Source organism: Etheostoma cragini, chromosome 3, assembly GCF_013103735.1.
Source record: "Etheostoma cragini isolate CJK2018 chromosome 3, CSU_Ecrag_1.0, whole genome shotgun sequence".
Classification (NCBI taxonomy): domain Eukaryota; kingdom Metazoa; phylum Chordata; class Actinopteri; order Perciformes; family Percidae; genus Etheostoma; species Etheostoma cragini.
The window spans coordinates 8,213,925-8,240,391 of NC_048409.1; the positions used below are offsets into that span (position 1 = coordinate 8,213,925).

General features: G+C 40.6%; 1 protein-coding gene across 2 annotated transcripts in view; it reads right to left on the bottom strand.

Annotated features, from left to right (window-relative positions):
• LOC117941670 (seizure protein 6-like) overlaps positions 1-22,588 on the bottom strand; it is a 301,601-nt gene extending 279,013 nt beyond the window's left edge. For both annotated transcript variants that reach the window (XM_034866671.1, XM_034866670.1), the window contains exon 1: positions 22,183-22,588. In XM_034866671.1, coding sequence (XP_034722562.1) covers positions 22,183-22,258 — 76 coding nt within the window. In that variant the 5' untranslated portion in view covers positions 22,259-22,588. The remainder of the gene's footprint in view (positions 1-22,182) is intronic.
• Positions 22,589-26,467: the final 3,879 nt, after the last annotated feature.

The following is a 26,467-nucleotide window of genomic DNA, read 5'->3' on the forward strand; positions in this document are numbered from 1 at the left end:
ATTGGCTTAGTTTGAGTGTATCTCTTGATAGAATCATGCTATTGGCTAGCAACCAGGTCCATTGGAACGTGCTGGCACTACAGATTACAATGACGTGTCGACATGCTTTCTAGCGCGCACAGGGAAAAAGTTACACGCAATCAAAACCGAGAAATGATGCATGATCCCAATTTCGAACCACCAGTGGTACACTGAACACAAAACTTTTACTTGTAGTAACATATTTGGAAATACATTGTGTTGGTCTACTTTTTCATTTATGACCCAAGTAGATCTGTGACCACACCAGGTTCAGCTGGGGGAGTTATGCCTTCAGCATGATGTATGCTTCTGCGTAAAAAACGGCGTGACTACGAACGTAGGAACATGACTCTGCTTTCGGACTTTCTCCAGAGGATTTGGCTTCTGGGGGCTGGAGATCCCCAGAGGTCACTTCCCGACCATTTTAGTCAACACTTTCTCACTCCCAACTCGTAAAATGCTGGCACGGGGCAGAGCAGCAGCTTGACAGCAGTGCTTTAAGATGACGTAGAATTTCGAGCGACAACGGTAGACAGTATGAAAGACAGAAAACCCTTTAAAGGGTGCAGGTTGGGGTGTTGGATGGGTCAAAGAACACAGGACTTTCACACAGGAGACTGGGGCTTGTTTTGTTTGTTTGTTTGTGTCACTGAAACGTATATTTTGTAATCCCTGCCAAAGCTGTCCTGTTCTTGTGATGCATGTCAGTTAAACGTACGCCCCGACCCAGAGCAAGTGTCGCCAAGAGTCCCGGCTTAGCAAGTCTACACATGATGCCGAAGGGCTCAACGAGAGTTGTCAGATCGTCAAAAAGTGACGGCAAGAGTCTCGACCGAGCGTGTCTAAATATGATGCTACAGGAGACTTTTGTCATTCATAACAAACGCTAAAGGCACCTGCCCAGCATTGTTTTTTGCTGCATTTGTAGTAAAGGACAAGAAGAAACAAACAAATCTTTTTAAATGACGCTTTTTAGTGTAGCGTATGCACCAAGTCAGCCTGTCAAACGTGCAAAGTGCTCAAGAATCCCAGACTTTTCTAACTCATACTGCTCATACAATACGCTGTTATCCTAGGGTCCTGCTCACGCTGACTGCTACGGTGGGGCAGCCGCTCCAAACATAGGAAGCAGGCCAACCAATGAATGAGTGGAAATCATTGTCTCATATGTCATTTTTTAAAATCCCACATGGAGTCGGATCAGATCACAGTAGAGGGTGAATTTTTCAGGACTCCCGCAGGACGGTAGTCAATCTCACTGTTGGTAACGTGATAGGGAGGAAAAGTGTATAGAAATTAACGGGAGCGGGAAGGAGCCGAAGACTTGCAAAGCCTTTTGTTTTAGAAAATAGAAATATAAAACTACACAGCGTCATCATTAAATAAGAGAGACTATAATAGGCCTTTGTGTTGTTAACTAATCTGCAAAATGCAGTAATAGATTGTTATCTTTGGTTTGTCTGAATTCCTGTCAGGTCTACCCGGCAAAGCTGAAACTCATGTTGTTGCTTCGCCTCCCGGGGAAACTAAGCGGCGTAACATCCGACTGTTAAAAAGCGTGTAGCTTAATACTAGTCGGGTAGCAGTGGGATGAGTCGAGTCCATTCATGACGTGGATGAAATAAGACGTGGAAAAAGGTGGACAAACAACGACAACACAGGATACTATTTTAAAAATCAGTGACAGAGGAGACAACTGATGGAAGGTAAGATACTAATCCAGTCTCTCTCCATCTATGGTAGGCCAAGTTGATATTTTCCATAAATTGAGCAGCCCTGTTACATTTGTAAGAAAACTCAAAACTCTTCTGGGACTCGGGCATTAGTCTTACTTTGCAGATTTGTCTGAGTGCAGACTCTCAAGGCCGAGCCTTTGTCATTTGTTTCACTCTAGGCGCTGCTCTGCAGCTCACCTGACAACTCCCGTGGCAAATAATGATGCAGCTGATTTCTTCTGACAGTAGGCTGTGTCCTCGCTCTGCATTTGCATGTTTTATGTTTATTACTGCAAAAAGTAAAGCCTGGAGTGTACTGTCAGGGGTATTTTATTCGGTCAGTTCATTACTGACCCCACCCTTGATTTCCTTGAAACAATATTGAATTCAAATTAAACACAAAATTATAAAACATCTAGGCTCTGAATTAATGTTAACAATATAATTTATACCAGACACATCCAGCTCCTCAGTCTGCACCGACACATTCAGTATGGGGGGTTACAACACTCCCCATAATCGAAACTGGGTTGTTGTTTTTACAGAATGTTATGATCGGTATTTTGTGATATATTTCGTCCTTGTGGTTGTTTGATTTTTTTGCTCTTGTATATGTTTTAGTCCTTGGTTACTCTGTTGTCTTGTCGAGTTTTGGTTTCTGTCTTGTGTTATCTTGTGAGTGTCTGTATGTTCTGTTTCCTGTTTTATTTTGATAGTCTGGTATTCTCTGCTGTCTTGTCTTTAGTTTTACTTCCTGTATTTTTCCCGCTTTTGTGATTGTTTGATGTCTTTCCCCTGTTTTCCAGCCCTTGTGTCACCTGCTAATTGTTACCTCTTTACCATCTGTATTTAGTCTTGGTGTTTAGTCTCCCTTGCCAGATCATTGTAGTGTTTTGCGTCAGGTCATTTGTGGTCCTTGCTGCCGTGGTTCCCTTGTCTCTGGATTTATTTACTTGCTGCTTACCTGTTTTTGTAAGACTCTTTTTGTTTGAATTGAATTTGTATGTTTTTCTCCTGCAGCATTCTCCTCGCCTTTCTGCACTTGGGTCCGAACCTCTTTTACCCGGACAAAGCCACCAATTCCCTGCACCAACCATAACACAGAAGTTTTAATTCCTTTCCTAAGGTTTTTTTTTGGCTCTTTTTCTAGTTTCTTTTGCTGCTTTTTTCAAAGTTTTTTGTTGACATTTTCAGTGTCTTGTTGCCGCTTTTATTTTTTTGGCAAATCTTTGGTGTGTTTTGGTGCTTTTAAAAAAAGATTTGGACATTGTTTTTGTTTTCCTTTAGAAATCTTTGCGACATTTTATTTAACTTTTTCGAGTTTGTTTCGACAATCTTTCAATACTGTTAATATTTTGTTTAACATAATCTCAAGAAAAAAGTCGTTAATTGTGCAAAATGGGAGCATGACACCATTTTGCACATCAGTGTGGATAGGATTTTTTCTCCATATGTCATTGTTTTTCAACATCAGCTTGTAGGAGTCTCAGCTTTCATGTCATGCACAGTTTTAGCAAATGGTTTGGCTTAGTATTAACAGCTTTGTTGTGATCCTCTGCAGTGCATACTATACTAATGAGAGCATACAGTAAAGCGGCACACCCCGGGGCATCAAACATATCACCATTCCACATGCACCTTACTGTAATCAACAGGGCTGCTCAGTCCCCTCACTATTTTACACTGTATCAATCAAATCTATGGGACATGTAACCGCTACGTATCTGAACTTCTCAACACATATCTATGCAATCATAATCTATGTAGCCCAATACAAGCTATTTATTTGATAACATGAAATATAAAACTAATGCAGGCTAAAACTCAGACAGTGTCTTTCTCGTGTTGATGTTCTGACAAAATCTATTTTTAAGTCTTGGTAGTGAAGTTAAATTATGTGAACATTGTCAACAACCAATGTGTGCCACACAGGAAGCAGCAAACAGCTGGAGCCAGTGTTATTTATGGTTGCTATGTTACTAAGCTAAGTGCTAAAGAAGGAAAGTTGAAACTGTCAACTTCTTCTAATGTGCAGGTCTGAAACCTGCCAGTTCACAACAATGAGGCGAGACAGTGTATCATCTCCATAACAACGCCTCTTTATGGCTACTTTTGTTCGAATTTCTGACTTTTAAACTTTTTTGTAGCTGGATATATCATTTACATCACTTGCTACAGTTGCATTTCTTTTGATGAATAAGCAAAAACATGTTTTATTCACTGCTTTGTTTTAACGCCGCTAGGCGCGCTTTCTTTCACTCTCGCACATCGCACCTCTCCCTTGACCGTATAACATTACCATGCTTTCGAGCGCTTGTTGAGGCTCTGTCTAAAACTTTTGCAGCTTAGAGTTACAGGCAGGAATCTCTACAAACAAAACAACCTCGTCGTCCTCTGCATCCGATAGACAGAGACACTTCATTGGCTTAGAATTACAGTAGGAACCGCTAAAAATAACACTTTTTGCGGTTAAACAAAGAGGCTATTAGGTAACCCAAAAAAGTCAATTAGACAATATACTATACATTAATTGTTACAAGCTTATTCCTCCCTAAACTACCAAACACTCGAATTCAGCTGAGCTAGGTCAAGTCGGCTTATCTTTGGATTATTGAGCTTATAGAACTTCATTTCACGTGGACAGTAGGAAATCACAGTCTTTCCTAACACTTGCTACTCTTCTCTCTTTCTCTTTCTCACACACACTTGGACTTGGACTTACAGAGACACAGTCTGAAAGAGCAACTTCCTTTGCTGCCACGGCTGAGCATCAGAGTATGACCCTCCACCCCTCCCTCACCCAAACCGCCCTGCAGATGTTAAGCAGCAGTCTAAAAGAGAGCCAGGCCTGTCAGAGTCCTAATCACTGTGGAGAGGCCCTTGGCTCTGTATGCACAGCAGACGCCAGCCCCAATTACACAGGTGAATACAGTCTGCCAGGATACGAGAGGAGAGTGGACAGGCCCTATCCTCTGAACAAACACTGGTTCTTTCAGCATTGCTGCTGGATCGATGCGGCTCTGAGAGCTGAGTTTGGAGGCTGTGCTGCGGGCGGCTGTGCTGCAGCCAGCCCATACTCATGGCCAGTGGTTCCCAAACTTTTTAAGCTCAAGACCCAAAATAGAAATTTGGTGTCTCCCCGGGACCCAAATTTACAAAAAATACACCATGAATCATTGTAACATCTACATTTTTAAACTGTGGACAAAAGACGGAACAAACCAGGAATTTAAATGTATATGAAGTTTATTTATTCTATTATAAAAGTAACCAAAACAGAAAAGGTGTCTATTCTCCTTTCTGTGTCTCACCCCTTTCTCAACTCATGTTCTTATCCCCTCCTAGGATAAGAGAAGAGAGAGAGATAACCCCCCCCACAGCATCTGAGCTGAACAGACTAGTGGAGCAAATAACAACCTCATTCACATGAGATTGATATGCATTTTATTCTGCCAACTGGCGACCCAATAAAACGGGCCTGCGACCCATTTTGGGTCCGGACCCTAAGTCTGGGAAACATTGCTCATGGCAGTCCGTAAAATGGTGATGTTATTAAATCTATTGGTTTGTGTACAGGGACACGATTTTCTTGTTTTTTTGTGGTACGAATTTAAGCACGAATTTTAAACTAATGTATTTAAAGGGGAAGCATCTTTCATGGTAACAGCGCGATTATGGTAGCGAGTAGTACTGAAAAGCCAAAAATCCCCATAACGAGGTTGGTTAGGGTGGTGGATGGGTTCAAAAAACATAGGACTTTCACCCCTTTCCCAACTGTCCCGTTGGTGTAGAGCGCCCCCCGTGTGGCGGTCTGCCCCGTTGTTGTTGTCGGCGTGTGGCGTTTCATTTTCCAGTTGTTGCATCCCCCAGAGACCGCGGATCGTGTCCCGGCAGGCTGCTGCAGCCCAGTCTTATGGCAGTTTTTGAAATGATCACGTTCCCATAAACGAGAAAAACAGTCCCTGTAGACGAATCAATATGTGAAAATAACGTGACCATTTCACGAACTGCTGCTAGACCGGGTTGTGCGGTGGCGGCTGAAAATAAGCCTGAAGGACAGATGAGATGTTGACAGAGGAGGAAATAAGATATCGTCAGGGAAATGAGGAGCGGTTGATGTCGATTACAAAACCCAACTTGTCATAGCCGACGTGCTGAGTCGTTGTTTCCCAAGTTACATTGTGACAGTGAGTAGATGATAAGATGACAGTCTGCTCCATCACTAGAGGAGCGTGTAAATATTTAGAGCCACGAGGAGAGCTGAGACAGCTTCTGTAGCTGCCACACCGACACTTTAATCACATCAGAAGGGAAATCTCTCATGTCTGTCAAACGATTGCTCAGAATGTTTTTTTTTTGTATTTTAACACCAACAAACTGTATATTTATAATGTTTGTACCTCCTAGAAGCATTTCCTATTTTTATTCGGGCATTTTAGGCCTTTGTTAGATAGGTCTCCAAAAGTGGAGAGAGTGGGTGAATGACATGGAGCAAGGGGCAGCAGGTCGGAATCAAACCCACTTCCACTGCAGCAAGGACTGAGCCTCTGTACGTGGGGCACACGCTGCTGTTCGTTCTGACAAAATCTCTGCTTTAAGTGTTAGTAGCGAAGTTAAATAATGTGAACATTGTCAACAACCAATGTGTGTACCATACAGTACCATACAGGAAGCAGCAAACAGCTAGAGCTTGTGTTGTTCATGGTTGCTATGTTGCTAAGCTTAGTGCTAAAGAGGGAAAGTTGAAGCTTTCAACTTCTTCCAACTTGCCGGTCTACAGCGTTCTGAAACCTGCCAGTTCATGCCAATGAAACGAGACGGTTTATTATAACGCCTCTTTGTAGGCTACTTTCGTACTCACATGCTGATGTTCTTCTGGGATTGCTCCTGTGCCGCAAGAAATTTCGCCGGATATCACTCATTTCAGTCGGATGTCCGTTACATTCTTCTTTCTCTGTGTTGTAATTCTAAACTCTGGTGGATTTATGAGGACTATTGTTAACTGGTCCTCAGATCTCTGCAGGGTAAATGCAGACAGCTAGCTAGAATATCTGTCCAATCTGAGTTTTCTGTTGAATAAAACCACTTTTGAATGAACAAAAGTTCCACGCCTATTTTGCAGAAGCACCGTGGCTCCGTCCGGCGCTTAGCCTCCTCCGCAGCGCTGTGGATAGGGTGACCAGACGTTTCCGGGGACAGCCCCCAATTTTGGCGACCTGTCCCCGGCTAGATCTGTCCCCGGAAATTTCCCCGGTTTTCACTGGGACTGACAGAACCGAAATTGGAATGAAATAAAGAAAATACTGACAAAACGTTGCTGATAGTCGCACACCCTACACACGCAGGCTCAAGGCAGCCAGAGCCAGCGGTGCCCAGAGATGTTTTAGAAGCCGTGTGTTACGATGCTAAAATCGCTGATTATTTACATGGAGTCTGGTGGGTTTAGCAAACGCAATTTCGTGGACTTTTATGTTTTCAAAAGGATCTTATTTCTTCCACTGAAAGGTTGACCTGCTTAGAAATCCTTTCCATAATGTTGTCAGACACTTAGAATATTAATCTGAGTCTGTCAGCAGCAAATGAAGCACTTTTATGAACGTAAATACAAGCTGGACAATTATCCTATTAACTTACACTGCAGCTTGTTTCTCTGCTGCCGACTGCAGCGATCTCGTTTAATACTGCGTCAACGTCAAAGGAATACATTTCCTCAGTAGTTTTTATTGTATCTGATTCTCAAGGAGGTATTGCAGAAACAAACCTTAAGCAATAAAGCAGAAGCTGTAAGTAGTTCAGTAAATATTAAAACTTTCTATCTTGAAATATTAGGACTATAAGGACATTCTATCTTGAAATATTAGGACTTTCTATATTAAAACATTCCCTTCTGAGGTGTAGTGGAGTGGAGTAGGAAGTAACAACAGTGGTGGGTCTAGGATCAGACCTTGGGGGGTGGCTCAGCCCCTAATGAGAACAGCTCTAGGTCTTGTGTCCCCGTTTTAAGTTTTACAAAAGTAAAAACATTACTTGTTTTGGAGGTAAATACGCTTCGGAGCTGAAAATGTCCCCGGATTTTGTCTGAGAAATCTGGTCACCTTAGCTGTGGAGGAAGTTGCTAAGCGAGACTACTGTCCAACTGACTTTAGTGATCCTCTGACTTTTCTCATAGAGGTTGGAGTTGTGTAGTTTGGATAAAATCTGTACCCATTCCACATATTGGATGGATTTGCCATGAATTGTGGTACTCAGGATGAATTGTAATTACCGTTGCCTTGGCAAAGCCTTGCAGAGATGCTAGCATGGCTGTACACTTGCAGTGTTAGTAATTGTGCTTTAGTGGCATACTACCAAACATGTTTGTAAATTATCAAAATACCATACAGAGAGCATGGGGCCATGTGGTTATTTTACTAATTTGGTAATCCAGCCTTGCCAGCTACATTAGTAACTATTTTTTTTTGTTTTACAGAGCATAACAAATTATTTTTTAATGAATACAAAAAATGTGTGAGTGTGGTGGAAACCTGTAACGTCTTATAAAAAAAAAACTAAGTAAGTACACAATTGTAAATATACAAAATCAAAATTAAATGTTTAGTGTTAGCGTGCAAAAATTTTTAATTGTAATAAAAAAAGTTACATGATGAATGATGATAATGTTTTTTTTTTTTGCTTAACATAAATGAAAGAAACTATTTGCCATTGTAGCTAACCAAAAGGCTTAATTTTGCCTATCCCATTATCCCTTTAGAATCACCCAGAAATCCAACAAAACAAATTGAACTAATATGTGAGTACAATCGTAGTGATTTTTAGGGCTGTAGCAATATGCAAAATAAAAGCAAAATTGCAACACACGATGTAAGAAGGCAGAATCGCGACACACCCCTTCCAACTCCCAGAGTTATCCTTCCAGTCCAGATCTAGTGCTACCACATCTTTAAATTACTATTAGTATTAGTCCTTTTGGTGCCTTATCCCCGTTTTGTCTGGTAAATTTAGCTTACTGTACAGACGGCTAAAAGCCAAAGGCGGGCACTGGTAACGCTAAGGGAGGTGTAACGTTGCAAATGGCCGCTGTTCTGACTCGGGTGCCTGGGTCTGTTTCCCGACGGTTCAGTAAACTATCGTTAGCGTCCTTAGCACCAGAGTTAAGTGCTGACCGAGCTGGCGGCTAGCTGGCTGGGGGCTGACTGTGGATGTGTCCCCGGGGCTGTTGTCAGAGCTCATCCTGACAGAAGCCTTACAGCGCCGGGAGACTGAGGCAGAAGACAGGGGTGTGCTAGCTAGCTAAATCACCATTAGACTAGACATCTATCTATACAGTTGACGTTACTGGTGAATTTGTGGGTTAGCCCAGAGTTGTAAACTTTGGTCAAAACAATCACACTATAAATAACTGAGCGTGTTGAACAATGTCGTAATCTTACGTTACCCACTAAGAATTATATTAGCATTAGGTCTCTGTTGTATGACTGTGTTGCAAAGTGGGGTGTAATCCATGACAAAACAATGCCATGTGGCAGAAAAAAAGTTGTATTATGTTAACTGAGAACCCCCCCACCCCAATACTTCATAACCATTATATATTTTTAGATTTTAAAGCTTTTCTGACTCTCAACAGAGACGTACACATTTTAAACTCGTCATTAAGTTCATTCCATAATTGAACCCCCAAAACTGAAATACACAAACACTATATTTTACATTTGTCCTCACTTCAGCAGTTTCGAAGATAGAGAACCGTCTTCAATTATAATGACCTTCTCTTAATAAAAAAATGAATACAGACAGGAAATGTTCACAACTCAAAAAATTGTTTTCAAGCGACAAAATTGTCTCTAAGTGTTACCACGGCAGCCGGCAACCTGAGAGTGATTTGGAGAATTAAGGTACGAACAAGTGTGTCTGGATTCACAGAATGTTCTTAATGTCAGGTTTAGAACCAAATTAGAGACATTCTGCTCATTCTGCAACTACTGGCATCACGGCGTGTTATTCAAAGACCAATGCACCAGAGAGACGAAACAATATTTAAAGATGACAGGGTGTGGGATGTGACGGTGACACATGAATCAGGTGCGGCTCGAAGCACATCAAATGTGATTTGCATCCTCTGTAATTTAACTCAGAGCGTCTCTGTCATGAGAAATCTCAAACAGGGGAGGAGAAGGAGCTATTGTAAAGCAGATGAATGCTGGCTTCATGAAACAAGCTTTGAGTGACAGAGACAAGGGTAAACACTTCACATGCACGGCACTCGCTTCTGAGGGACTGTTATGCAAAGAGGGGGATAGACGCAGAAAAGGGAAATGAGAGTGCTCCACCCCTCCGTTCCTCTCAGGAGGTGTCAGGAGATGTGTGTAAAGGACCCAGCGCCCCCCATTTGAGGGAGAGGGAGTAGCGCTGAATTTTGATAACACTCATTTCCAATTGAGCGCTCTAAAGAGGAAAAGGCTTGGAGACAATTAGAATGAGAGCGTAGCCCCGTCTCCCTGAAAAGCCCTTGATGAGAGCAACGGGCGAGTTTGGATAGGTTAATCAGCCGTAATCGGAAAGCAGGTGCCGAACACGCAACCTTACAATCCTCCATCCCCAAATGATATGATTGTCACATTCACAAATGTTCGTCTTTTAATTAAACACAGTGTCCTTTTCCCGCTGACTTTTCCTTGAAGTGTGTAGCAGCGCTGATTGCATCAGATCAGTAACACCAAGAACAAATTGCTTTTCTGCTGTGGCAGGAATGATGAAAGGAGACTGGGGTGAAGTTAGTTTGATGTTGGATATACGACCGCTGTTCAGATATTCATTTCGGATTATGCTCTCTCTCAGTCTTGGCAGAAAACAATAAGACACCCATTTGCTCTTAACTGCTTGTTTTTTTTACCTAGGGACAGTCAATAAATTACGTTCTGAACTTCATTTGTTTTTTGTATGCCAGATGTTCTAAACACCCCAGACCAATGCAAATCTGTTCTGCTGTGTGGTACTAATAAGACACACCTCACTCTGAATATATATTTAGCACCTCCTATTTTTTTTTTTTTTTTTTAAGAATCCCATTAATTTCCTATCAATAGCTTCCAAGTTATGGGACACAAACACCCCAGACCAATGCAAATTTGTTCTGCTACGTGTTAATAATAAGACACGCCTCACTATAAATTCATATTTTGCACCTATTTTTTTACATCTTTTTAAGAACCCCATTAAGTTCCTGTGGAAAACGTCTTTTTGCTTAATAGCTTCCAAGTTATGCAACCCAAACACCCCCCACCAATGCAAATCTGTTCTGCATTTTGGTACAGGGAGGGGCAGGGAGAGTGCGTTGCTTATCACAGGAGAGGCACAATGGTGACTTTAATCTGAAGATGATGCAACACTTGCTGTGCGAAAATCATCTCAAACTTTGAAGAAGAGGATTTCCAGTTTTCCCTTTTTCATCTAGTCAGAGGATCACACCCAGTGACTTGCTGAAACAGTTTTGAGCACTTTTGGTTCACCGTTTACAGTAAATGTGTTATGAAATGATCATATTTGTTCTGTCAGAGAGTCTAGTTAAAAGCTGTTTCCAACAAGTAACCACCGCAGTTTATCTTCAGTTCAATCCTCGCTTTTGGAGTGTGATGAAATACATTCACAAACAAGTGTTTGGATGTAAATCCATCTTTTCACATTTGTTAGTTGTTCAACTATTTACAGATAAAACTGACAGTGCACATTGTAAAATTTGGCAACAGGTGTCCTGGTTGTAAAAAGAAGGATAAAATGAACAAAAGTGTCAAATCAATCCGGCCATCTTTAGGAAACATCCGGGCCATTGGTTGATTTATCAACACAGGTTCTACGAGCAACTGGTGTGTGGGTTATTTTAAGATCTTAGGGTGTTATTTATTTAAACTTTATTTATTCCGGTCTAGGATGCTTTCTGCATTAGTGTTGTTGCACACATTCAGGTTTTACAATTTATGAAGAGAAAAGGTAACATAAATTAAATGAAAGTTGGACAGAAAACAGGGGCCCTGACATGAAACACCTCAGGGGGCCATAGAGGTTATAATCCAGACATGTGCCAGAACATCTGCTCAGTTTGACCCAAAACGAACAATGTGGTGGACTTTGCATTTCAATTTGGGTCCACAATATATTTTGGCCTAATCATTTGTCAGTTTTTTCTACATTTTAGTTGCCTTTTCCGGCATTTTTGTCACTTTTTTGGGATGTCTTTTTTAGCTTTGTTTTCTACGTTTTTGACACTTTATTCTATTGTGGTTTAGAAGCTTTTTTGCTGACTTTTTGGGGGGCTTAATGAGGCCCAAACTGTGAAAAAGCTACGTGAAACATGCAATAAAACAGTCATAATGTTTTACTTTTTCTCTTAAATAAAAGCATGTGAATAAACTCTACATGTTTGGCCCTTGATGTGATTCTCAATTTCCAGTCTGGCCTTTAGTGAAGTTGAGTTTGATACCCCTTTGCCCCTAACTGCTAGGGCAAACAAACGGATTTGAGCTTGATAGAGAAAAGATTGAACAAGACTAATGCTGTGTATTAATTCAGATAATTCAATGAGTTCATTACATGTAGTACACTGTGTACTCACATGTGTAGTGCTTACATTTCAAAAGTGTAGTGCTGCTTCAAATCAGCAGTTATGCAATAATGGTGCCCCTATTTTCGCCTGCCAAAACATATACCAAAATTTTTCTCACTATCCCACTACAGTATAGGGGTACTTATTACTTCTTTTTTTAAACACATGTATAAACAACATTGTACAGTTGTAGTGTTCACCATTTCAACCGCTGCAGCTTCATTGCCCGCCATTTTCACTAGTTTGAAAATGTGTTGGTTGCTCGGGAGCTACCACTCCGTTGCTAAGATGACGACCGTTGAGGGAGAGAAGTGTCCAGCATTTCACACTCAACGTTCTAACCATGATTCCAGCATCCAGGTACTCTGTGTTTGGCCACACTTCAACAGTGTGAACGCACTATGCCCTTAAAAAAGCAAGTATGAGTACAGAAGTGTGTGATTTGAGACACAGCAGAACCCCTGATTTCCACCAACTGTGGAACGTCTGCGGATCTGCTCAGGAACGGCGGTGGGGTCAATAGGTTTCCATTAAAGTCAATGTGTGTATTACCACGGACTGTGGAATGGCTGCTTCCCAGCTGCGTCCCAGCTCCGGCAATCCACAGCCCTCCGGATCAGATGCACAGAGCTTGTATTTTTTCCGGATGCCAAAGAGCTCCAAAACAATTCAGCACATAGCAGATAGTGTGGGAGAGGAAATCGAACACAGAAAGAAAATAAAACATCCAGTTAATTTTCAAAATAAAATACATCGTGCTTATGGCGGATCATATTTCCCTGCACTACACCTTGAAAATGTCACAATGGGCAGAGACAAGCCTGAAGTCAACAAGTCAGAGGTTTGGTGGTTCTGTTTATAGAAACTACATCCTGTCATATCGCGTGATCATAGCGTGAATTTGCGAGATCTCGTGGGTCCTCGTGACTTCAGCTGTCAGTCATGGCCGCAGGTCATCTGGACCTGGTGGGTATTGACGGACGGCGGAGCACGTAGCCGTCACGCTGCAGAGCCGATCCGCAGATGTTCCGCAGTTGGTGGAAAATCAGGGTAACCCCCTATTTCCACCGGTTGCAGAATGTTGTGCTCCGCCGTCTATCAATACCCACAAGGTCTGGATTTCTTTTCATGTAGAATAGAAACACAAAACCAACAACAGTTTGTTTCTATCCAGAGGAATAGAGATGAAACAACTCTGTGGTGTGTTTTCAAGGTTTAATGCAGGGAAATATGATCCACAGTCTATTTTATTTAGAGAATGAATCAGATGTTTTATTTTGTTTCTGTGCTCGACTTCCTGTCCCGCATCTGCCGTGTGCCGAATTGCTGCAGGGCTCTCCGGCATTTGGCAAAAATAAAAGCTCTGTTTATCTGCCCTGGAGGGCTGCGGACTGCCGGAGCTGGGACGGAGTCAGGAAGCAGCCGTTGGAAATACACACTTTGACTTTATGCTAAGTGCCAGACGCATGAACAGTGCCAGAACTTGTTTTGGTGGAACATGTGCACGTACGTGTATGATGAGAATTTTTCTAGAAATGAATCACCGTTGTAATAGACAAAGCTTTGACCAATATAGCGGTGTGCCAGTTTTGTTCCATTTCCTGAGCATCTGAAATCAGCCTATCAGAATATATCTACAATATAAAAGAAGTTTGGTTCTTGCTTTGTTTATTTTTGCTTTGGAATATGCTGCTGTCGGCTATATATATAGATGTATATATATATATATATATATATATATATATATATATATATATATATATATATATATATATATATATACACATTTATATATGTAGTCGACGAGCATGACATGGTTGGTACCAATGGATGCCATTTGTCGTTTAATTTGATATGATCCCAATATCTGACTCTGAAAGGACGTTATGGATTTTCCATTAGACGTGCATAAAATGTATATTTCTCTTCGGCACCGTCACTTATTCTCCCTTGAATAGTGGCACATTCTGACCTGCACTGCTGTCATGTTTGTTTAATGTTGTTTTGCATTTCATTTGCAAAAACTGTAAATAGACTCTGTATTACATTCAGTATTTATACTTGGACTATTGTAAAAGTATTGTGTTACTACCATACTACTTAGACATTACCTTGCAAAAAATATATATCAACTTTATATTTGATCTGTATTTTTGGTGTGTTGTCTTGCACGTTTATGATTTATTTTAGCCCGGTCTTTGCTGCAAATAACAATTTGTTCTCCATTGGCTTACGTGGTAAAATAAAGATAAAAAAAAAGAAATATAAGATAACACATGGCACATATGCAACAGTATATAGCATGCACATCAACACACAACAATGCACACAGTGAGAAAGGGGGGCAGGCAATGGGGGCCCACAGTTTTCTTTTGCCCCAAGTGGCCTTGCTTACTGTACAACAACTCCAAAACTGTTCTATTCACACATTTGATCTTGAATTTTTCAATTGCTCATAATTTTTTTTGACTGGAGTTGGTGTTGACATCAAGTCTTGACAACAACCTTGCACCTGTATAGTGTGTGTACAACTCAAGAACGTTCTGCATCCTCTCAGAGAAGAATTAATCCTTTCAAAAATCATCAGTTTGAGGTTTGAAGCCTTTGGCAGTGTGGTGAAAAATGCCAAAAGCGAAGCAGTGCTTTAGACAGATCAATGTGTGCGCTTGAGTTGTTAAAGATTACATTTATTACTGTGGCCAACAACACTGAGAAGCCCCTTTTTTAGAATCTGAAGCCTGGGATGTGCATATGTGCGTCTGGTGTACTTAGGTGTTGCTGTTGGCCTAAATGAAAGTCCCTTCAGCCCAATCAGCCTTGCAAGCAGCCATTAGTTTGAGACACCTATCCCAGCAGTGCGCTGACAATGATGACAGGCAGCGGCAATGCAAGCAGGCCCCGGGGGTGGAACTCCGGAGGCATCGCTTGCTCCGGGTCAGCCAGGGCCAATGTATTTATCTGGACAGTAATCTGAAGGAAAAAGGACAGCATGCCTGACCTCAAAACCTTAGGGACATCATCAGCTCCTATTTCAGGTCCACAGTAACTTGCAGAGTCCCTGACTGCTGAGGGCCAAACTGATAAGTAACAGAGCAGCAATCAGCAGTGAGTGTAGTAGTGAAGGTAAAGCATTCACTCATGAATCTGAGCTGAATAGGCAACAATATTAACTAACTACATACTCTGTCGGCATGTTGATCTACTGCACACTGCACCAGTGTTGTCGTACTCGAGATCAGTCTTAATCTCGAGACAACTTTTCGGAGATCTCGGGCCACATTTACATTTCTACGTTTTGGTTTGAAATCAAATATCTTTTTCTACTATTACACATCACATTCACAATGTTCTGAAGTCTCAGAGGCTTCAAACCGGAGACATTTAGAAATACTTCCGACCCGTTTTGGTATGGAATCGGCGGTGTAGTGTTGCAGTCTCAATGGCTGCAAACAGAGACCTTTGGCAACACCGACGCCAATGTTTCTCTGCCTGATTGGGTCATGGAGACTCCTTCTTTGAGCTACTAGCGTTACCATGGCAACTACCAGTAACAGGCGGTTGCTGTTTATGCCAAGTATAGAAGAATGTTGATGAGATATGAGGTTATGGTTAGTTTAAATGGATATTAGTTGTTCTACTGGAGATAAAAACTATTTTGTGTAAGGAAATCACTTTTGGGCTCATAACCTAGCAGTGTAAACGTAGCCTAGGTCTCGTCTCAGAATCGATCGTACATTCATTAGGTCTTGTCTTGGTCTCAGACTAAAGAGGTCTCAGGATTTTATTTCAAGATCGCAACTGCCTTTTGATTGTTTTATCAAAGCATTTTATGTTTTAAGAATGAGAAGTCACTAGTTTAGTTGATGGTGTTCTTTAAACCCTAGGCTGTGTTCCTCCATTTTCACTTCCTTTTTTCAGAAAGTCATTACATGTCTTAGCTCAAGTATGCCATATCCTTTTGACAAGAATATCTAAAATCATAGCACAAGGTTACTTACCAGTGATCAAAATACCACCCTAGGTCATGTATAACAACTTATCCATCTCCATGACAACCAAGCTGAACAGCATCTGCTGATGAAGGCAATGTGGCTGAAAGCTCTGGGAAATGAATGTGTACTAAATATATTCTGTATTTCTAATGCCAATAATAAAGCTTCAAGCTCGGTGTCATATTGTTACGTATAGACTAAGTCTGGCTACTCTGAGTGTAGTACATACATAATTTTACCAAAAACATGCTAAGAAAAAAGTGTTGCAATATATGATGATATAAGAATATCCCTGTACAACCGCAGGTTTTCAACAAAATGATCTATATACAAACGGGCCGAGGAGAGTGTCAGTGTTGCAGCCATATAATGACCATGTTGGTGCCATATTCTTTTTCTTGCTGCTGTTAAAAAAAATATTGTACTGGATTGGATGGTAATGGAGTGCATTTTTTATGCAAAATACTCCAACCAGGTTCAAAGGGTTAGTCAAGTTCCACCAAAACATGTTCCTTCCCGAGGCTATTTTGCAGAGACACCGTGGCTCCGTATGGAGCTTAGCACCACAGACGATTGTGACTGGATTGCGAATAAACAGGAGCATGTGTTTCTCCCATCCAGGAATGCTTTGTAGACTAGCCAGACCCATGGATGTGTGAGACAAGGTAATATGTAACATCCAGTATTCCGGTATTGCTTTAAAATAAATGGGATAAGACATCACCACCAGAATCCCCTGGTATATTCTGTGGTCCGGCGGGAAAACGGTCCACCTTCCAGAGAGGTCAGAGGTCTAAAATATGCTATTCACTAGGTGTTTTATGGGTTAAGCTCTGACAGAATAGGCTGTTTTGTGCATCAGTGACAGTGAGGACTCGTAGCTTTGAATCAGTATCATAGCATGAAGTATCAGCCAGATGAAGAGGCTGCAGGGTCCTGGCACTGCTGATTGCAGACTAATCAGGGGGCAGGGTGGATGACAGCCATTGGTAATGCAAAGTATCATATGCCTTGGGTGGTACTTGCCTTTTAGAGCCAGAATAGCCTCTCACAGTGCTGATGATGGGATGAATATTATAACGCCTTCTGCACATACACAAACCTGAAAAAGACATAGCTAGATTGTTCATAAAATTTGTAAATTGATAGTAAAGTTACTAGTTATTTTAATGTTACTACATTAGAATTAAACGATGATTCATGATGTTACATACATTTTTTATCATTATTTTAGTAGTTCAATATAAAATAAAAAAGTGTATGAAGATGGTCAATCCTTTGTCAGTGGTTAATAATTGTGTTGTAAACCATCTATAAACATTATTTCAGTGATATTATAAAGTTGCAACTAATTCTTATAATAATTACTTAATGATTAATAACTTGTTTATAAAGCATCCAGTAACATTAAATCTTTTCTTGGTGATCTGTACAAATGTAAATATTTACAAATCATTAACAAGTTATAATCAGCAGAGGAAACTTTATATTTACCATCCAAATATATCAATAACAAGTACTTCATGTGCTATATGTTATGATGTGAGCAACAACTAAATATTATTAATCATCACTCCCTTGTGTGTTAATAGTAAAATAACAATAATGTAAGTTTACAAGTGACGGCTGTCATAAAATGTCACTGAACATTACGAAAACAGAGGGGGCTGATGTTATAATAATGTGGTGACATGCAAGTTATTCAGCTGGTTAGGACTTAACCACCACAGTCATGTCCCAGGCACTAGTAAGAAGATGTGGTACGCAACCAAGCATTGTTCAAACCCACATTTCTTTTTACATTATCTTCAAGATCCCAATGTTTCCAGTGTGACCTAAAATGTAGGGCTGAGTTATGTGGAAGTGTGTCTAAAATAATACACTGGCCAGAGAGAATATTTCTACTGGATGGACCGGTGAAGCTAAAACACACAGGGGTTTGAAAAGGTCACTCAGCCTGAGGATTATATGTGTTAGATAAGGAACCTGGACAATGTGACTGATGTGACCGACAATGTGATTGACCATGCAGTCCAATGGCCAGCACTGGGCCTCGTAATGAATAATGTCAAGGTGCTTGTTTGGTTGTGCACAGTATTTCCAGACCATATCTGCTTGTGGTTTAGTTTTGAGATTTTTTATTCAGACCCACTTTCCAATAACCCTAACCTATTACAGAGGTATAAATGTTTTAGAAGTTGTAATATATGATCCATTGTTAATACATGAGGTAATAATGCTTTGTAGCTTAGTTATTAATAAAATACCCTAGCCATTAATAAAATACCTTAGTCATTAATAAAATACCTTGCCGTTTCTATGCTGAACTGTGGTGGATGCAGAGTAATGCAGAGAGGGAGTTCTATACTAAAAGAAAGTCAGATGTAAAGATATGTATGGGATCCATCTAACTCAGACTGTTGACGTCTCATCTTCAGCTAAACTTTCGAGTACATTTTAAGATGTCCCTCTTTTCAGCCAGATGTCCGTTACCTTCCTATTCTGAGATTTCTGAGGACTATGGTTAACTGCTCCTTAGATCATGGCAGGGTTAATCCAGACAGCTAGCTAGACTATCTGTCCAATCTGAGTTTCCTGTTGGACAACTAAAATTAGTTTTGAACGTACACATGTTCCACCAAAACGAGTTCCTTCCCGATGCTATTTTGCAGAGGCACCTGCGCTTAGCACCGCCCAAGACGATTGTGATGGTTATAAAGAAATGCCAATTAACCCGAGAGCAATTTCCTCCCATCCTATCATGATGTGCGGACAAAGCAAGACTATTAACAGACTAGCATTTACTCCTGCAGACTGGGTCTGTTATTGTAACAACCCTTGGTTAATCACCTTCTACACTCACAAACATCAATCTGGCTTTTGTTGGTTGTTTAACACCCATTAATAATGATTTGATAACTCACAGGCCAGAGAGGTTTTTCACAGACTGTTAACCCAGAAGATTTTCTATTTATTATCTTCAAACTAAAATCATATACTGTATATATAACATTATTAGTTACAGCTTATAGATCCTGGATATGGGTGTCTACTGAGAAACTGGCATATTTTTCTTCTCCCTGCTTCTTCATGTAATCCATTATGTAATGGGCATAAAGTTTAAATCTGTTCTTTGTTACGGATGACATTGTGTACTTCATGTGTGACTGATTAAAAATGTAAATGTACAAAAAAATGAAATACGGGACTTTAATAAAGATGGACATAAAGGTTGTTAAATCTTTTCCTCTGTATGTGATGTATGTCAATTTATCTTTCTCTCTCTCTTTTGCCATGTTCCTCTATTCTGACTAGTAATGGAAAAAAATGTGATTGAAGAACTCCGGGACTGAAGACTGTAATGCTCCATTTATTTATCCAGTGATCTTGCTTGTAACTCTCTTTTCCCACATCTCAGCCTTATTATATACTTTATAGACTGGAGCTGTCCACCGCCATCTGCAATATCTTTAAAAAAAAAAAAGATTACCAACTGCGAACAGCTTCTCCAATTTCCTGTTGTATTGCATTCTGGGACGCCAGATTGAACCACTTCCCTGCGGTCCATCAGGACCAGAACCTCACATTACAAAAACAGGTTCTTCCCGACTGTAGCTGGCCCCATAATAAGGGACCCATCCAACATGACACACACATTATTGCATGTGTCTACGTCAGATATTATGCGTTACATGTGTAACGCACATCACGTGCCCATGCAAAATCTCCCATGGTGACAGGAAGGCACATCTGATCCTACATCTCTGCTATCTCCCCACATCCACGGATTCTTTGTACTTCAGCTTATACTGTGAACTTTTAATCACCCCCACGCAATCATTTGGACACTCTGCACTAAACTGTACGGCTTTTCCACAAAAACATATTTTTATGTAGTTCCTCCAATTTTCATGTGTTATATTCAGTGTGTCTTCACTTGTATTCCTTGTATGTGCACTACTTGGCAATGCAACTGTTTCTGATTATGCACTTTATTATTTTTCTGAAAGTGCACTTGCACACCTATTTTAATCTATCTGGCTTCCTTTTAATTTCCTTTTAATTTTCAAATGCTGGTTCTTCTTTTGCATCCCTACTCCACATGCTGAGCTCTCAGGTCCTCCACTCAGTGTTTTTTGACCGTACCTTGGATTTGTTTAAAGACTCGAGGAGACCGTGCCTTTCTTCTAATAAGCCTAACGTTATTGGACTCTGTGGGGTCTTTTAAAAGCAAAAAAAGCTAGAACCCCATCTGTTCAGACCGGCATTTAGGTAGCATGTGTAGACTTGTGACGTGTGTTTTTTTTGTTTATTATACCTGGTGTTTTATTTGTTCTTGTGGTGTTTTCTTCATGCTTTGTTTCTTGACAATATTGGATGTTATTTTGTTTTGTTGTATCTTCGGACTGTGAAGCACTTTGTAACCAGTGTGTCTGTGAAAGGTGCGATATAAATAAACTTTGCTTGCTTGCTTTTAGTCTATGTACTAAATTAGTTAATTAATTTTTTATCATCAATAGTAATACTTCATTTTCTCCTGGGAACACAATACAGACTCAAACTATTGCTTTGCATCTGCATGTACAGTAGTATAGAAATATGACAGCTTGGTTTGTGGAAATGTAAGGATAAGTTACAGTATGTGTGTGTGTTTGTGTGTGTGTGTGTCTGTGAACTTCTCACTATAGAATTGCATTTCTGACTGACTGATTCTATACATGACATTTGCCTCCTAACTTCAAAATCGTCAAACCTTTTAAGTGTCGGATCGTCTGCTTTTTTGCACACACTACTCAATAACACGCCAGCAGCCAGACTAGAGACTTGAACGTACAAAACCAGTCAACACATTCCCCGGTGATTATGCAAACACAGGCGTAAGCATCCATCACAAGCTGAATTGCGAGGTTGTGGAGTCAGCTGGTGTCAGCTGTGTCTACACAAACACATAAAAGATGCCTTACGCAGTTTGTCTTCACATAACTTCTTTCCTTTCACGTTTATTTCTTGTCATCCGTCCAATACAAAGAGGGTCTGTATGAAATGAGAATATTATATTATGATGCACGGACTATGCAGTGTGAGAATTGATTTAATAATAATCCCTGGGACTTTATTTGAAGTGCAAATACGTAGAAAATGCTGAGTAATTGTTCAAATTGCTGCAAAATATCCAGGAAGTCAACTCTGTAACATCACCCATGTTTTGTAGCCTTCTCTATTTTGTCAGGGGATATGAATAATGCAGGGAGGCTGCAAAAAAACAATATCAGCCATTCCACTACTGAGACAAGAGCACCAGGGGATAGGCTGCATTTATATGGTGCACTTGTAGTTTTTTAACCAAAGCTGGAAAATGCAAATTGTATCAGTCTGTTTGCTTTCTTGAGTTTCTTTTTTTCATTTTGAAAATTAAAAATAAACTCGAGGCAGGGATGATTAAACCGTAGATCCATCATCTAAGAAGTTTTAACGGTTATTAGACAGGGATTTCCATTCTATAAAATGTGTTGTTATTATTGTTGACTTATAACTTTAAAAGCTTTGAGGACAGGTACTAAATGTGAGCTTTGCGTGTATTATCTGACTAGAATGTAAGAAAAAACGGGACATTTCTGTTAGTGTTCAAGTGGTTTGTGTTTTCCGAGGAAGAGCAGCCGTGTGAGCACATGGACGGACTGACAAAAGAAAACGGTGAATACGCAAAGCTTCCCGGGCGAAAATAAGAAAATATTAACATCTCGTTTAAGAGTAATGAGGTTGAGAGCTTTTCTGAACACTCTCAACACTAAACAATAATAAAAAAATAACAATAATGATAAAAAAACAGGGAGAAAATATGTTTGACAATTCTTACCTTTAGCGCCCATATCCGTCACCGCCGCCCCAAAAACAAGCAAGAGAGGAAAATAATCTCTGATAGCATTCATCATGTTTCCCTCTTTCTGTTTTGCGCTTCTCGAGATTTGGATAGCGAACGTCCTTGGGATCAACACTTTTCCTCTTGGCGCACTGAGATACAGAGAGCTCCGCCGAACACAGACTACACACACCGAGCGCTGCTCTCGGTGACTCCAGCCCGGGTCCGCTGTCTGAATGGACTCATTGACAGAGACGGTGGGCTCTTAGTGTCGGTCCGCCAACGCGACTACAGTCTACAGACTACGGAGATGTGTGATTACAGTGGCTGAAGCCTGTGGACTGTAGAGCCGCTGACGCTGCTCTCTCTGCTCTCTCTGCGCTGGGAGGCTGTGCTTCAGGCTTTCAGCACCACGGACAGCTCCTAGCGTCGTCCGGCGGAAAACACGGGAAGCACATGAAGCACAAAGTTTGGCACATACCAAACTAAAAACATTACAATTGACCTTTTAACTAGGCCAGGGGTCTTCAACGTTTGTTAAGCCAAGGAGCCCTTAACAGAGAGAGCGATTGATCAGGGACCCCCTACTACATATATTGTATGACAAGAATTTGCATATTAAACTGGGCCTACAACAATGTAGGGCGACCTAAAACCTTTATCCATACATTTTTTTGTGTGTTTGAAAAGAAAATGAGGGGCCAGAGGAAAGACCCCAGCACTAGGTGTTACCTCGACCAAATCAATGTCAATATGTAAATGACATTTGCCCAGCCCGACCCCCCTCAATCCTGGAGCGGAGTTTTCTTTTTTTTCTCTACAAACTTATTTTATACGTTAAAACGCTATTGAAAATAATAATTGTTGGAAAGATTTAATAAACCATGTTTTAATGTTAAACATACAGTACATGTGGCACAGTGAACCCTTAGAATGAACTGTATCTGTGGAGGGCTATGTTTTGTTTTCCACAAAGAGGTTAATTTAAATTGACAAATATATGTTGGATTTGTGTTAAAACGTTTTAATTTCTGAAAAAACTTTTTAAAAGTAGTAATTTGGTAACCCCCCCGCAGTAACTCTGCACTAGGCTACTAAACGTGCCTTTAGAGAACAGACAAACTGTTATGGTTTGGTATTTTGTTAAATATCTTGGCCTTGTGATTTCGTTATTTTTTGCTCTTGTATGTGTTTTAGTCTTTGGTTACTCCCTTGTCTTGTCTAGTTGTGGTTTCTGTCTTGTGGTATCCTGTCAGTGTCTGTATGTTCTATTTCCTGTTTCATTTTGATATTTTGATTAAATTGTAATTTCCACTTGCGGGACTAATAAAGTATAAATTATACATTATACATTATAGTCTGGTTATCTGTGCTGTCTTGTCTTTAGTTTTAATTCCTGTGTTTTCCCGCTCTTGCCATCCATGCGATACACCATGCCTTCATATATATAATGTTCATTTAACATAATGCACATGTTTAGTTTTTGTCAAACCGTCAAAGTATCACGGATATTTTGGAGGCTGCATCTTGTGGTGGTGTTCAACTGTGTTGCATTACACAGAGAAGTGTTTGTTATTTAGCATTTAAACACTACCGGTCAAAAGTTGATGGCACTCGCAAATTTCCATACCACTCCATCATAGACAGAATACTAGCTAATCTGAATGGGTGGCTGATCTTTAATGCAATATCTAAATTACCTTGTTAGCTACTCCGGTTTAGCCATTAGCAATGGCTAATTCCTGTGGCCTTTCTAACAGTTTCTCCCCACTCAGTATTCCTATGTCTTTGGATTTACGTTCCTGCTGCTTACCTGTTTGTAAGACTCTTTTTGTTTGGATTAAATTTGTTTCATTTCAAACTGCTGCATTCTCATCGCCTCTCTGCATCTGGGTCTAATCTGCAGCGCCTTTCCTGAATACTCTTGAAAAGGCATATATTTGGTTGCGTGTTTTGATACTATAATTTCCATTGTGCGTCACGCCAACTGCTGTCAGCATGATTTACTTAAATCTCTCATCTGTATCAGTAATTCTGTGTCCCAACCTGTTGGTAGACCTGCTGACCAACAGTCAGATTCAAGTTTTTCCTCCCCACTGTCGCACCAAATGCTTGCTCTTGGGGGGGATTTTGTAAATTATACAGTGTAGTCTAGACCTACTCTATCTATAAAGATTCCTGAAACAACTCATGTGATATGACACTATAAATACATTTGAATTATTTTCTTTCTTCTTCTCAGTATTCATGCAACCACTGAATGCATTGAATTGATTTCCCCAGTGATGGATGTTCTGATGCTTTACTAATATGAAGTAAAAGCAGTAGTACCACACTGTAAAAAATACAAGTAGAAAACATGCATTCAACACTGCACTTAAAGCGTAAGTACCGTTTTTTCAACCATTTGATACTCATTCATTCTTCATTTGTTCCTCAGTAACATTTTTGAGTACCTTATCAAAAGTGTTACCACTTAATTCAATTTCCATTCAATTCAATTCAATTTTATATATAGTATCAATTCATAACAAGAGTTATCTCGAGACAATTTACATATAGAATAGGTCCAGACCACACTCCAAAATTTACAAGGACCAAACAGTTCTGGTAGTTCCCTCCAGAGCAAGCAACAGTGCAACAGTGGCGAGGAAAAATTTCCTTTTGGGCAGAAACCTCTGACAGACCCAGGCTCTTGATAGGCGGTGTCTGACGGGGCCGGTTGGGGTTAGAATGAAGAGTGGCAATAACAGTCACAAAAAAAAGTAGTTTGTAGTAGTTCTTTGTAGTAGTTAATGGCATAGCATGGCACTGTGCGGCATTTTAAGGCATAGCGGGACGTAGCAGGGCACTGGACAGCGTAGCAGGGTGTAGCAGGGCACCGCAGAGCTTAGCAGGACGTAGCAGGACGTAGCAGGGCACCGCAGAGCGTAGCAGGATGTTGCAGGGCACCGCAGAGCTTAGCAGGGCGTAGCAGGACGTAGCAGGGCACCGCAGAGGGTAGCAGGATGTAACAGGGCATCCCAGAGCGTGTAGCGGGACAATGGTGACAGCTGCTACCATGATTTTGGAACCTCCCTAATCCAAGGAAACATGCCTGGCAAAAAGAAACATAAGGACTCTGGGGAATGACTCCCCTCTAAAAGTAGTCTAAAACTATTACAGCATAACTAAGAGAGACAGTGTAAAGAGAGGAGCCTGGTCGGGCTAGAACTCCCCCCAACCGGATTGGGCTGTTTGCCCTGCCTCCCTCTAGTTTTATTATATTATTGATTATATGATAGATAAATCTGACAACTATGACGAGAAGCAGTTTGGCCAGAGTAGGTGGATGCTGCAACTCGTCACTCCCTTACAATATTCAATTCAATTTTGTTTATATAGTGCTAAATCACAACAACAGTTATCTCTTTGACTATAAGCTTTATCAAAGAGGAAGCTATCTAAAGTAAAAGTACTCATCCATCCCTTTCAGTTTGATACTGTTATAAAGCCGGTCTACATTGTCAGTCTAATACACCATCCATGCGATACACCATGCCTTCATATATATAATGTTCATTTAACATAATGCACATGTTTAGTTTTTGTCAAACCGTCAAAGTATCACGGATATTTTGGAGGCTGCATCTTGTGGTGGTGTTCAACTGTGTTGCATTATACAGAGAAGTGTTTGTTATTTAGCATTTAAACACTACCGGTCAAAAGTTGATGGCACTCGCAAATTTCCATACCACTCCATCATAGACAGAATACTAGCTAATCTGAATGGGTGGCTGATCTTTAATGCAATATCTAAATTACCCTGTTAGCTACTCCGGTTAAGCCATTAGCAATGGCTAATTCCTGTGGCCTTTCTAACAGTTTCTCCCCACTCAGTAACACACCGTGTGTACCTGGGGCCAGAGCAGGCAAAAGATAACCGTAAATACTGTGAGATCATACTTCATGTAGGTGGGAATCATACCCGATTACGCAAATCAGAGATCACTCAAATTAATTTTAATTCACTTTGTGCATATGCAACGACAATGTCAGAATGAGTAGTTTTCTCTGGACCCCTGCCAAACTTGATCAGCGATGACATGTACAGCCGCATGTCATTCTTCCACCGCTGGTTGTCAGGGTGGTGCCTAGCTAATGATATGGGCTACGTAGGTAACTGGCGTACATTCTGGGGAAATCCTGGTCTAATTAGGAGAGATGGCATTCATCCCACTTTGGACAGAGCCACTCTCATATCAGGAAATCTGACCAAATCGGCCTTGAACCATGACAACCC